At 39.4% G+C, this 15,236-nt stretch overlaps 1 protein-coding gene across 1 annotated transcript in view; it reads right to left on the bottom strand.

The window, feature by feature from the left end:
* Positions 1-894: 894 nt before the first annotated feature.
* KIF21A (kinesin family member 21A) overlaps positions 895-15,236 on the bottom strand; it is a 145,024-nt gene continuing 130,682 nt past the window's right edge. Inside the window, exons 33-38 of the mRNA XM_018552516.1 lie at positions 12,546-12,726; positions 10,300-10,464; positions 6,351-6,468; positions 5,006-5,176; positions 4,713-4,912; positions 895-2,169 (exon numbers count right to left, since the gene is read on the bottom strand). Coding sequence (XP_018408018.1) covers positions 2,076-2,169; positions 4,713-4,912; positions 5,006-5,176; positions 6,351-6,468; positions 10,300-10,464; positions 12,546-12,726 — 929 coding nt within the window. The 3' untranslated portion in view covers positions 895-2,075. The remainder of the gene's footprint in view (positions 2,170-4,712; positions 4,913-5,005; positions 5,177-6,350; positions 6,469-10,299; positions 10,465-12,545; positions 12,727-15,236) is intronic.

Consider the following 15,236-nt stretch of genomic DNA (forward strand, 5'->3'; position numbering starts at 1 on the left):
TTCGAAAGGATGTTGCTGTCAAACACTTGCTTTTGCATTTGAAAACAGTGCTGCTCAAAACACATGTTTGCAATGCAAATGGAATTCATATGGATATCAAACCGCACACCTGACTAATAAGTCCCTTCTTAGCAGGTGCTGCTGTAACTTGCAGATGGCGCCACATAGACAATAGCAGAAGAGAAGATACCAGCACACCATTGTGTCTTCCTAAAAAAAAAACCAAACCTTCATTGATGTTTAGGTTATTATATCACATTTAATAAAGTCCCCATAGTGCCAGATAAAGGGACCCTGCAAGGTCTTTAAGCATCACTACTAAACTGTGAGATTTAGGCCTCCCGGGAAGCACAGGTGCTGCATGTGATTGTACGCAGCAGCCTGTTCTCCTCTATGGGAGTGCGCCGCCGTACACTCAGCCGAACTGCACATCCGTGCGGGTGTCTGTTCTCAGACACAGACAGGATCCATCCTGTCTGCGTACAAGTACGGATACCCGCACGGATGTGTAGCTCAGGTGACCGCACAGACGCATAATCCCATAGAGAAGAACAGACTGTTGCGTACAATCACATGCAGCACCTGTCCTTCCCGATGCGACCGTGCACGCATCACGGATCTGTACGGACCGGCTCTTAGCAGTGTGAATGTGGCCTAAGTGGCCGCATAAACCCAACTGAGAGAACTCCACTGTCAAGCTCAGGGGCCACACATATAAATCACATCATCACCTAATCGGCTAGGCTGAGCATTCATGATAATGGAAAGTCTGACCAAGACTGCATGTCTGATTGCGCTCCTATGTCTATGGCTGACCTTAGAGATGACCAGTGTAACTATATCATCTATGCAAAAAACATAGAAATGTACTTTATAAAAAGTTGCCCATAATCAAACAACGACAAATGCTCTGGTGCATGTATTTATTCATGCATTAGCTTAGATGAAGGTCACAAGTTATCTCAATCTACAAACAAAATATGCACAAATATTAAAACTATATTAAATTTGCAGGCTTCAAATTTACAAAATAAGATTAAGAAAAGAAAGCATTTTTTTTCAGATTCACACGTCATTTTAAAATCAAAGCAGGAGCTGAAGATATTTTTACATCCAAAATTATATACATTTTCTACCACAGAAAATACTCAAACTCTCAAATGAAAAAAAAAGTATTCAAAATATATTTAGCAGCATTTTAAATTAGAAGGAAGCAAACTTATGCAGCTGAAAGAACAAAATATAAGTATTTTAAGAACAAAAAATAAAGTCTAGTGAACAAAAATAATTTAAAGCAGAATTCTGTTTTAACAGTAGGAGACACGCATTCATCATACAACACAGCTTCACCTTCCAGCCACATAAACGGTTAACTGTTTGAGGAAAGAAGAAATGTGTAATCTTTAAACATTTACTGCACATAAAATCCTGAGAACAAGGACGTGCAGAAAAGCAGAACTTTGGTCAAGTATAATGGAAGGTATTCAACACCAAAGCTTTATTGACAAGGAGTGAACACTTGGTACATCAGGTACTGCTGGAAAAACTCACATGCTGATTTTCTGTTTGACCAAAAAGCATCATGGAAGTTTTAGTTCATCAATAACAAGTGTCTATCCCTTGGCAGTTTTGATACATAAGACCTACAGGCACACAATTTGTATATGCGATAGTGGATACTATAGAAGAACTTCAAGTAAACCCTGTATGTTATATCTGCTTGCTTATCTTTACCTCATAATACAGCAGTGCCACTGGAAACTACACGGAAACAGCTTTAAACCATTTGCACCCATGACTAAAACACAACAAACCGTTTTGTCTTTTTCTTCAGCCAGTGAGTAAAATGGAATTGATATTAGGTTATAGAACAGCAGGATTGGTAAATATGTGTGCAAAACTTGGTAAGCAGCCTACCGCTGTTAAGAATACAATAACAGTACAGTTGATCACAATTTCCAGTTAGTTCCAATATACTAAATGTTGCAGTTATAATTTAACAAATGCCCAGATAAATCTAACGGTAAACAGTTTGTCACAGCTTCTCCTTAAGACTTTATCTTGATGCTTCCAGTTCAATTGCTGGCAACCTCTTCACTTGTGTCCCCAGCATCTGATGCCTGCCCGTCCAGTGAACCATGAGCTTTCCAGATCCTCACAGTTTGGTCGCTGCAAACAACATAAAAAGGATTAACACAAATCATGAGGCCAATGGTTACAATAAAGAAAATAAGAGTAATGTCCATAAGAACAATAGTGAGCAGAAATTGTGTGGAAAAGCTGCAGGGGTGTCGTAAGCATATAAAGTCTCTGTCCTACATGCATTGTACATTAGCACAAAGAGAGGAGCATACTTGCTGTGTCTTTGTTAGATGTCATCAAGCATAAGTATGGTCAAGTTTAAATAATCTGCACTTATACCAAAAGGGCAATTTATAGACAGCTGGGCCTCACTCGCTTGTGCCCTTACAGCACACATGGGCCTAAAGGTGCCCATACACCTTACGATTATCGTACGATAATCGTATGCGATCGACTTTTCGTACGACAATCGTAACGTGTGAATAGAGTGCCCGACCGATAGTACTGTACAATCGTACGACTTTTGGCGGTCAAGCATGTTTGAAAACTTTGCTAGATCGTACGATTTTCGTAAGGTTGCTGGCGTTTCCGTCCGTCAAAAGTCGTACGATCTACACTGCGCTTGCGCTAACGAAAATACGGCAAATCATTTACCGCATTTCGTCCAGGTGCTTTTCGTTAATCACGGCTAAATTAATCTTGCGATCATCGGGGCAAGATGGGGCCGTCGTACGAAAATCGTACGACGGTTCGATCATTGGACGAAAAGTTTCGTCCGATAATCGTAAGGTGTATGGGCACCTTAAACCATCTGCTGTACAGTTGTCTTTTTGAAGGGCACAATTTATCATTATAATGCAATTTAACAAAAGGAAATAATAATATAGTCCTGCCGCACTCAATAACAAACATACCTAGAGGCACTGCAGTGTAATTGGTTGGCTAACTGTATCTGGTTTTACTTTATGAGATATTTAGAATAGAGATTTTTTTTTTTGTTACATACATTTATACAGTGTATACACACACACACAGGTGATCTGCTCGTTCCTTGTTGCTGCAAGGTTATTTAAAATTATGTCAGTTCATACAGAGGCTATAACCAATTTCTTCATACTATATATATATTATTTCAACACACCTAATAATATTTAACCTAGATAAAAAGCATTTTTTTTAGTCTGATAAAAATTACAACTCCTGTAAGGTTTCTATTGCTCTGACCCGTGATGGGGAGATTCACCTTCAATATCTGTCCTAGTGACTACTGTCACGGTTACAGAACGTGACCAAATTCAAAACTTTAAAGCTGTCGCCAGAACAAGCTGGGGAGAAAACGGCCAATGGGGAGAAAACGGCCAATGGGGAGAAAACGGCCAATGGGCACACCTGTTCCGGTGCCAAGATTTCCCTATACTTCCTGTTGTGTTTGTGGTACAGGATGCTATAGGAAATGTCCCAACAGGACACAAAAGGGGGGGGGGGGGGACGACCCTGATGGGGTTTTAATCATTTGCAACCCTACTCAAAACAAGGACATTTTTTTGATTTAACTTCAATTGTTCATGGAAGCTCCTTCTCCTTCATAATGTAAACAATTTTGAACATAAAATATTTTAATGTTAGTGTATATTAAAACAAATCTATCATACATGTTATCTGACTTCTCTATGGGGGGGTTTAAGAACAAGCCCCATAGAAGTATACATTGTTTTTTTTTTTTGGTATAACTAAATTGGTATCAGATTATCACTGGCATAAAAAAAAGGATTTTAACCACTTCCGGTCTTGGAGACCCCTGATGTCTCCATAAAGAGGACCTGTCACATATTTTGCTATCACATAAAAATGTAAAGTAACACATAACAAAGAATTTCAAAAAAATATATATTTTAAGTCCCCACCCATACATAAACGCATGCAAACATGCGTCGGGGGCGCATACGTGCAAAAACGACGATTCCGCCTATTACGCCGCACATGTTACATATCGCCGCAGTGAGAGCAATAAGTCTAGGGCCATCAATCACTGATAACACTAAACTGATGAGCTGTAAAAGCTTTTAAAGTGTCGCCTATGGCCAATTTTGGGTATGGTAGTTTTCTGCGATTTCGCGGGTGCGTGCAATTTTAAAGCTTGACATGTTTGGTGTCTATTTATCCGACGTGACCCTGACTTTTATATTTTACCAAAAAACTGGGTAATAATAAATGTTTCCTAACATAATGTAAAATAAAACTTTTTTTTTTCCAAAATTTTCTTTAATTTTTCCTAATTATAGTAAAAAATAAAAACCCCAGTGGTGATTAAATACCACCAAAATAAAGCTCTATCTGTCCCCAAAAAATGGTATAAAATTAATTTCAGTACAGCGTTGTATGACGGAATAAACTTCAGTCAAAGTACTGCAGCGCTGAATACTGAAAAATGGCCTGGCCAGGAAGGGGGTCTAAACACCTGGTCTTGAAGTGGTTAAAACCACAAAGATAAAGAAGTATAAGCAGAATTTACTAACTGTAATGGCAAAATTGTAATATACTTAAGCTATTCATTCCTGGGTAAGATAGCTTTGATATTATACACGTATGTAATATACGCAGGTAAGGAAAAATAATATGCAAATCCTTACTCTGATGCAGTAAATATATGTGTTGTGTTGGTGCAGATTGCATTTATGGGACTATCATGACCCTTGACCTCTCCAATGGGCACCAACGTATCTACATTCCAGAGCTTCAGGATGCCTCCTCGACAGCCACTCAGAAGAACAGGGCAACTGGGCACTATTCCAAGAGCACACACCCAATCTTTGTGTGCATTTGGAACTTGCTGGAGGAAAGAAAAAAAGAAAGTTTTACTCATACCAACAAAATTGTCACAAAGTTTAAAAAAAAAAAAAAAAGACCAAATGTTCAAGCTTACATAAAGAAGGTCTTTTCGGGTAAGGTCCCATTTTTTTAATCCATTGTCCCTGGACCCACTGAAAAGGTTCTCTCCACTGATGACAACTGCTTCAATGCCATCATAATGGGGTGGCTCAAAACAATGTGTAGGGCTTATAGCGCCAAGAGCTCCTTCACAAATATCAAACATCTGTGTAAAAAACAAAAAACTAAATGAGAAAACACAAATAGTAGAGATGAGCCGCCAAACCTGCACAAATACATACTACACATGTTGCATATGTTGAACATACATCCATGAATAGCAGGCTCCCTTGATAAACAGATATCTGAAAATACCAGCTGATTCATGGGCCAATCTGTCAGACCTTCTGTTCTGTTGTGGTTTACAGTACATACCCCCCAGACTTCCTGCTCCTGGGCGCCAAAGTTCTTGTACTGGGGCTGGTGTTATGAGAGAAAGAACCACCCTGTTTTTTTTTTAGTCCTATTCATTTTGAACCACTGAACTTAAGTAGGCTAGACACGCTTTGAAATTCAGACAGTTCTCGATGAAACACTCAAAATTGCTGCACCCTTCTGCCTGGCATCCCTCGATCAGCGCAGGTCGGACAATTCTTGGCCAGACAGCACTAGCAGCCAAACAGTTGCTAGCTCCGTTTGGGTTTTCGGACAGTGGCCGCAGTCAGAATACAAAGGAAACTGGGATTCGCACAACAACGCTCGTAAGCTGTTCTATTTTTTTCGTTCTGCCCTTTTGTTAACAGAAAAAAAAAAAGAATGTATACCAGCTTTATATCTATAGGCAGGGCCCACAGTACTGTGATTCCCTCACTATGGGGCATAGCAGCCTGCATGCCAGACAAAATATATGCAGTTAAATAATAGCTACCATTAACAGAACAGCATCAGGTGTTGGATCACAGAAATGGAGAACAGAGAGATAACTTCATCAATGTGCAGCTTCTCTGTTACTGCTAAATCAGCAGGCTGGGAGAGAAGAGGCAACTAATGAAACAGAACTTTACAAACCATCCCTTCTTTTAGGTATGGTCACTAATCAGATGGGTAACCCTGAATGGAGGGAGAGTGTTGAACTGTGCACTGGAGGACAGAGGCGGTTATCAGTTATGGAATGCAACACATACAGTACACATTGGGCATATAACTACTTCAATTCATAGGCATTTTTACCGATTTAAGTTAAACAGAAAAAAAATGTAAAAGACGACAAATAATGATCCGCCATTTTACTCTTGTATTCAGTCAGTTTAACTGAACAATTTGGCATTACACAACCAAATGACAGCTTACAGATCCATATGAAGTGCAAAACATATTTCGCACAAAATGATAGCTGTTACCTTAATGTAATGATCCTTTGAGCCTGTGATGATTAAGTCTTGGCCACTGGCAACCTGATCTGCAGTTAAACACATGACCGGCCCAAGATGTCCAGTTAATTTTCCCGTAGACTGAAACCTTAGGAATCGAAAAAGAATGTTTTACAATGAACGATACAACCTGATACTAGGAACAAATTAATTCAGGGGTTTATTTAATATCATGCCAACTGGTGAGGATAAAACAAACAGTGCATGTACGTACACCATTCACATATAAAAACATAACCTTTAAGCTGATGTCAAACAGGCAGTTTTGTTGCAGAGATACAGTATATGGTTGCTACTAATCACGAATGCCAGTTATTAACAGCAACAAGTAGCCATCAACTTATTTGCTAGAGCCTCTGTAGATTGTTTGCTGTTACAAGCTAAACAAGTACTATAGCATTGGTTAGTGAGCTCTGCTACATCTCTCTTCTACAGCAATTTGTAGTTAAGCCAAGTGGTTTGTAGATTTGACCATCAAGGTGAACAAAGAGCAATTGTCTCTGGCGTTTTTGTCACCAACACATGAAATGCTGCTTAAACTCAATGAGCAACTGAGCTACAGCTTGCTGTAAAATTAGCCAGTTAACAATCCCATAGAGAATAACTGAGTTTCTCAGCAAGAACAAAAAAAAAAGACACCTGACATGAGCTTTACTAAAATACATTGAGGGGAATTTATCAATGGAGCAGACAAAATCTGGAGCAGCTTTGCATGGCAACCAATCAGCTCCTCTCTTTCATTTTCAAATCTTACCTTATTATCTTATTGGTCTTATGAACGTAAACAGTGCTTTAAAAAGTACAACCAGGTTATTTATACAGTTTGAAAGAGATGCCGCTCTCGTAGCAAGTAAAAAATAGGAAAATTAGAATTCCCCTCTGTTATTTAAATAATACTTAACAGCTTCATTATTTTATAGAGATTCAGTATAAAGTCCCAGAACTCATGAATACAGCAAAACCACTTTACTTAATATTGCAGGCTTTTCAAAACTCAGAATCCCACATTAGTTATGGTTCCCAGTAATAATTATCATCAGTCCTAGAATTATTCAGTTTCTCTACATGAGCTCACACATATTGCTAGTTATTAACCACTTCAAGACCAGGTGTTTAGACCCCCTTCCTGGCCAGGCCATTTTTCAGTATTCAGCGCTGCGATACTTTGACTGACGTTTATTCCGTCATGCAACGCTGTACTGAAATGAATTTTATACCATTTTTTGGGGACAGATAGAGCTTTCTTTTGGTGACCCTATCAAAACTATGCAGTGTCTCTATGGAAATTAGGCAGCGCTTTAAACTAGACACACTTTAGAATGTTCAAAAAAAGTATATGTACTTGTTACACCTACTTTGTACTGTGCACTCTTAAAGTTAAAAAAAAATGTAATATAATATTTTGTTCACTTGAGCCTTGCTTGACATTGTAGCTCATGTTGCAACCTTCAGACCATATGATTTTCAACTGTTTGCTTAAGAGCCTGTTCCATTATCTTTAAACTGCTCTGTAAACCTATTGTTATTGGTATAAAGTATATCTTGTAATAGCGGTTTGTTAATAATCTCTGTAAAGCATTTTTATATTTATATCTGCATTGCAAATAACAAAATACAGAGGTGCCATTATTGAAAAAAAGGGTAATCTTGGGTATGTAAGAATATTATTATTATTATACAGGATGTATTTAGCGCCAACAGTTTGCACAGCGCTTTATAATATAAGGATGACATTACAATTACAATACAATACAAGTCAAGACAAGATGGTAAGGAGGGTCCTGCCCGTGAAAGCTTACAATCTAAAGAGGAGGGGAAAGTGATACAAGAGGCGGTAGCTGTGTAGGGATGAATTGTTTGAGAAAGTGAAAGTTCAGTGCTTAGATAGAGGTGGGATAGGCTTCACTGAAGAGATGAGTCTTTAGTGATCACCTAAAAGGCAGACAGAGTAGGAGATAGACTGCGGTGGGGAGTTCCAGAGGATGGGAGAGACTCTAGACAAGTCATGCAGGCGAGCATGGGAGGAGTTGGCAAGGAAGCTAGAGAGCAGAAGGTCTTGGGAGGAGCAGAAAGGACTGTTAGGGTGATACTTTGAAACAAGGTTGGAGATATAGCTGGAAAGCCACTGGAGGGATTGGTAGAGGGGTGTTGCATGCACTCATGTGGGGCAGAAAGGTGAGGTCGGATTCAAAGATCACCTAGGACCTCTGCTTAGGGGGGAAGGAGGGATCGTTGTGTTATCAACCTCAATGGGAAAGTTAGGGAAAGGTGCATGGGGGAGGTTGTTGGGGGAGTAAAATATCATCTCAGTTTTTGAAAGGTAGTATCACAGAAATCTAGTAAGGAGTAATTTCCTGCATATAGTCACTGTACTGTATACATTCTTTTATTTAACAAGGACATCCTTCCACAGCAGTATTTATGAATGTGAAGCTTTTAAAATGTACTCTACTGCACAGCAGATTTTTTAAAATCTCAAATTGTTTTAAGTTTTATATGCAGATATTGTTGGAGTACCCCATGTCACCAATAGCTCATAAACTGCTCTTTTACCAGTAACCTGATGTTCTGGGAACACCATCTTGCTCTTGGTTTTAAAGTACAGAAGATAATACAAATCCAACCCACCGTAGCGTCTGCTCTCCCTCAAAGGCATCTTAGACCAACTGCCTGATTGACGCTATACACAAATATACTCAATTTGCTTTTAAAGGCTAAGTCCACATTTTAGGCTGTTTCAGGTTACACCCATGTTTGGGATGTCACATGAAGCATAGTTGCATATAGTTGCCCCAAAACTCAAACTGTCACATCCCCTTATCTGAATTGCAGAGTGCATATTTAAGCATAATTATTTGATGGTTTGAATTTAACAAAGCTGTGTGTGGCCTTACCTGCCTAAAGGTGCCCATACACCTTACGATAATCGTATGCGATCAACTTTTCGTACGACAATCGTAAGGTGTATGGGTAGTATGCAACCGCCAGTACAATCGTACGACTTTTGTCTTTCCTGCATGTTAGAAAACTTCAGTCGATCGTACGATTTTCGCAATGTTGGTGGTGTTTCCGTACGTCAAAAGTCGTACGATTAACACTGCTCATGTGCAAACGAAAATACGGGCAGTCGATTACCGCAATTCGTCCAGGTGGTTTTTTTTAACTACCGCTGATTGAACCTTTCGATAATCGGGGCAGGATGGTGCCGCCGTACGACAATCATACGACGGTTCGATCATCGGAATGTATGGCCACCTTTAGACCTAAGGCTGGGGGAACACACTGCAAAAGCTTGTCCACTGCACCTGCAACACACCGATTGCAGATGCAATGCTCTGTGGGCTTCATTGCAAAAGTTAATAAATGTGCATTGACCAGTGGCAGGTGTAAGCGAGGGAGGGTAATAGGGCCACATAGAAACAGGCTGCTGATTTGAGGAAAGAGGCAGACATTATGCTGACCCTTGCTGGCTATCTAGAAACTTCTAATAACACAGAACAGTAAAAAGAAGTTTGACTACATTTCAGCTCAACAAGTTTTATAACTTTTTCAGAGGCAAGCAGGTGTAGAATAATCACTTGCTTATACCTGGATGAAGCCAATAATGGCAAAAAAATAATAAGCAGCCTCTCTAAATGACCCTAATTCTACATCTCACATCAAAAATATTCTAAAATAATATCACAAATTTAAAAACATATTTATTTCACATTCTTCATTTTCTTTTAGGGCAATTGCCAATATGCAGATATTATTTATTATATTGTGCATTTTATAAAACAATGCATTTAAAAGGTCCATGATATTGTTAGCTTCTTTTTTATTTAATTATATCCTTCCTTGTCCTCTTTCAACACCAATGATTACAAGGACCCAGAATTAAAAAATACATAATTCCATAATTTTAAAAATGAATTACCTTTTCAGGTCCCACATTCTCACTGCATTTCCAGCTGCTGCATACAGGAAGGTACCCGTTGGATTTAGTGCAATCTGGTTAATTTGATTTTCACCCGGAGGAATGGTCACTGTCCTGCTCTGACTTCCAGCACACGAATCCCAAGCCGTGACTTGACCGGAAGACCTTATGTCAAAGGATATACAACCTGTTACATAAACTCCTAACTATGTTAAAATGACTAATACACTCAAGAAATATGAAATAAGCATTACTTTGTACTTAACTATGGAGTTGAGATTTAAGAAAAATACACTATAAAAATATACTGTTCACCACTGTTGTCCACTTTCAGCAATGTCCTTCATCCCTCCCACCAATGGCAGGTAGATAGAGGAAAACAGTGTATGGCACTATTTAACACAAAACCTCTTTAGATTACATAAAGGGGAGGTTTATTGGGGCCATACTACAAAAAAAGAGCCCACATTTATAAATGATCAATGCCAAGCTTACAAATGCTAAATAATCTAAACCTACAAATGCAAAATCATTTATGAATTGGATTGGACTCCGTAAATTGCTAGGTGGCAAGTAAAAGAACTTTACCATTTAAAGCATTCTTGTTATCCTATGAATTCCACTAGAACTCCCACATCACAAACACTCTCGTGAATTTCAGAAACTGCCTTGGCTATCTTATCAGGCTGGGCCTGTATTCACATACCAGATTATTGTACTTTGGGTATGGATTACCAAGAGGTAGAAGATAATACATAAAAAAACCAAAACCAAATCTTAATTAAAATAAAATAAAGCAACACTTTACACGCCCTCTTACCGCCCTTGAACAGCTCTGCACGTCCCCTGGCAGGATTACACACACCGTATCAGAGACTTACTCCTTACTGTCGGGCTCCTCCGCAATGCCATCCACGCCTTCTACTAAGGCATGGGAAGCAGACTTATCTACCAACCCCACCCCACAAGATTGGGAGAGGATGGACGTACTCTTGTTGAAAGACTCAATGAATGTACAGATCCAGGAAACCAACTACAAATTGAGGTTGAGGTGGTACAAAACCCCGAGCTACTACACCGCATCTTCCCTAACACCTGCTGACGCTGCTCACAGGACGTTGGCATGCTCCTCCACATTTGGTGGTCGTGCACCCTCATCTCAGCCTTTTGGTCAGATATACTCTCGCTCATAAAAACTATAACAGGTGTTACACTAGAATTCACGGCAATCTCTCTCCTATTATTCCACTTCAATGCCTCCCACCACATTACCAAGAAATCTCTGGTTATACACCTGCTGAATGCGGCCAAAACCGTCATCCCCTGACATTGGAAGTCGACACATCCACCGACAATCAGTGAATGGCTAGCACGGGTTGACACTGTGGCACACATGGAAGAACGAATTGCTTACGATAGAGACACCACACCTCAATACCTGAAAACTTGGACAGCATGGCATCTATTTAAAGGCACGGACTCATACGTTACCCTTATTCAGTAATACCTGGCTCTCTCCATTCTGTGGTCCTACCCCCTTTCTCTGCCCATTACTAATACCCCCTATACCCTTGCCCGCCTATAGCGCACATTCTCGTTATCTCTGGGTATACAGGAAGCGGGCGGGAATGAACGTAAGAAGGTCCCCCACTTTCCCCTCCGCTACAGACTAACCCTCCATGACCCTCTCTCCCCTCTCCCTGCCCTTCTTCGGTTTTTCCTACCTTCCATCCTCTTTGATCCTCCCTCCTCTCCCAGCTCCACACGAACTCCGAATTCGATCACTCTGTTGAGTCTGCCTCCTGACTGGATCTTGTTCCTACCATACCCCCTGATATCAGTGCAAAGCATTAGTTATACCGCTAGAACCTCAGCCCAGTCTAGAGCTGAGGTCCCCCGTAGCGTAGAGCCCACTCATTCCAAAGGATGACTATATAACTTTTTAGCAACGTTCGGGCATACCAGCCTGCTGTACCCCACCCTTGCCTTCCAAGGATGCATGTTGAGGCCTGTCGTCAATGCACTGTGTTCAGAATACTCTTTTCTTTGACTCACCGGGGCTTGTTCCCTGAACCCCCCCCCACCTCCACTTCTGGTATAGAATATACTTTATGTTAGCTACATTATTTTTATGTACTTGCTTATTGCAGAACGGTTTGATATTTCTTATCACAACAATAAAAAATTGACTTGTGAAAAAATGTAAAATTAAATAAAGCTTAATTTGTTGCAGAAACAATACGTACGTAAGCGTCTTTATGCATTTTGCAGAATCTCGGATGTCCCACACCTTAATGTAAGATGTTGAAACTGTGAACACTAGACTTGTGTAGTTACAATACTTTACTGAAACCACATTATTCGGATGACCTCCAAGTGACATAATTTCCTGTCCGGTGACAAGATTCCACACTTTACAAGTACGGTCTGAGGAAAAAATAAACATAAAATAAATAAAAACAGAAAAACATACATTTAGATGTAAACATTGCCCCAGCACAGCCAAACACTTCAATTAAGAATTTGTACTGGTCAAAAGATCACTGTTTGTGGGCAGTTTTTTTAATGTGGCATTATCTACTATAATACTATGCATTTCCAACCATTACCTCAGGAGCCAAAATACAGTTAAGCAGTCAAAGCCAAATAAAATAGTAAGTGAAGCCCAACAACCTACATGCACAAATAATTAAAACAGGAAGAAAAAGGAGCTTGACACGTTAAAAGGTTTTCTGCATCGGTAAATAATGACTCCTCAGTGAAATTTAGGAAAACATGTCTCTATTTCAGAACACATTAGGGTTTGGTAAATATCACCGTCTCATTTCTTTATTCAAACATATATTCCTCAACATGATCCATCACTTTCAATTCTCAGCTCTCCATTTACACATGTATGTAAATGTAAAAAAAAAAAATACTTTTCCCCAGGAGACAGCTCTTTTAAGTGTTTTTAAATGTTTATTTTCCATTTGGAGCTAGTGCTGGAGAAACTAAAATCAATGACTCAATGCATTTTCTGGAGCTAAAATCATTAAAAACTCAAATGGCATTTATCTGATTTAGGAACTGAAAACATCTGTCTATAAAATGCACACGGAGATGTTTTGTTTACTGCTGAAGCCTGCCTGAAGTGTCTCAAGAGAATTGCCAATGTTAAAACTGAGGGTAGAGAAATTATAGCAATGCTGGGTGTATAACTAACCACTATTAAAACATAAATGCACAATAACAGCTCATTTTGAAGTGTTTCATGTAATTATCATAACTGACTTTAAAGCACCAGCAGGCCAGAGATGCTGAATAACCCAAAGCTGTTCAGAAATCTGACAATTTTATATTGCTATAAACCAGGAGGTGGACACATTAATATGAGATCCTGTGGCCGGCCTTTACCAATCTAGGAGCCAGCAGGACTTTTATCATTATTTTTTTTGGAGACAGTTCCATTGACAACTAGAGAAAACCTCAAAAGCTAGGCATCAACTGTCATTTTTAAGTAGCATTTCCCTAGTCCTGTTTCCCTCTTTATCAAGTTTATTACTGAATGAGAATGAATTGCAACTACGCAAACAATTGTTTCATTTACTTTTATCTGTGATGGAACAATTAGGTTGCCAAGTAAGGCGGCTCCAGAAAACTATCACCAAACATAATAATGTCTACTTTTACTGATGAATTCAACTTGTGCCTCACCTATGCACAGGGCATTGTCACAGTAGTGTTGTGGAACATCCAGATGGTCCTAAAGTGGAACTGAACTCAAAAAGTGAAGCTTTGCTATGTTATGGGAACATTTAGAAATTTTGCATAAGCAGTACCCTGAAACTATACCTTTTTTCCTGGAATTTCTTCTAAAAAACAGCTGTACTTTTCCTGGTATGTGAATGTGCCTAGGCAATCATGTACCTACAACCTTAGAGCTGTATATATGCAGTGTAAGATCTAAAGCATTGTGCCTCTGCATGCAGATTGGAGCCTCTGAATATGAGATTTGGAGAAAGAGTTTGTGATGTCGTTACTGTGTTGCTCACTGCTCCCCTTCCTTAGAGACTCTGACATGAGGAAGCAAAGCCATGCTTCTACCAAGATGACTGCCTCCAAAACAGAGACACAGTACAGAACATAAAAACACCCCAATCTCAACTCCTTGCTCCCAGCACTAGCTCCTCATTTTAAAACAGCAACAAGGGTTACTGGTTCCTTCAGTTCACTGCCGCCAACACTGGCCCATTCCTTTACTGGCTGTTTTGAACCGGTAAATATTTTAACACAGGTAAATGCCTTTGGGCTTCCATTACCATTGGCCCTTTTGGTACTGTTCTTCTTCCCCCAGTTATAGCTCTTACAAAAGGTTATTTTCTCTTCTTTTATTTAATACAGATCAGTCTTCTAAAAAGCAGTTTTAAGTCCACAGGTCTGTTAATACACTGAAGTGGAAATACCCAGCCACAGTTACCAAACTAAACGACAAGTGTCCAGTTATACAGACAAGTAAAAATAACTTTGACATATATCGTTTAACGATTTCATCATACATTTGGATTTTATGGCATTCTGTGGATACCATAAACAGCACTCTTGCTAATTTAATAATTTTTTAAAATATGTTAGTGGAATGGTTTCCTTATAGCCATATACTATTAAGTGCAACAGATGCCTGAAACTCTTTAGAGGTAACACTGAGCCTCTACGCCACCTTAGTCACTCCAAAAATAGCACTTCCCAAAGCTCATCCCAGGGTGACTGAGACCTCACCCCCCAATTATTAAATTAGATAAACACTTACAAAATTAATTTTGATGGAGTATGTTTAACCGCTTGAAGACTAGGTGTTTAGACACCCTTCCTGGCCAGGCCATTTTCAGTGTTCAGCGCTGTGGTACTTTGACTGACATTTATTCCGTCATGCAACGCTGTACTGAAATTAATTTTAT

The sequence above is a fragment of the Nanorana parkeri genome, unplaced genomic scaffold (assembly GCF_000935625.1).
Source record: "Nanorana parkeri isolate BGI_ZX_2015 unplaced genomic scaffold, ASM93562v1 scaffold90, whole genome shotgun sequence".
Taxonomy (NCBI): Eukaryota; Metazoa; Chordata; class Amphibia; order Anura; family Dicroglossidae; genus Nanorana; species Nanorana parkeri.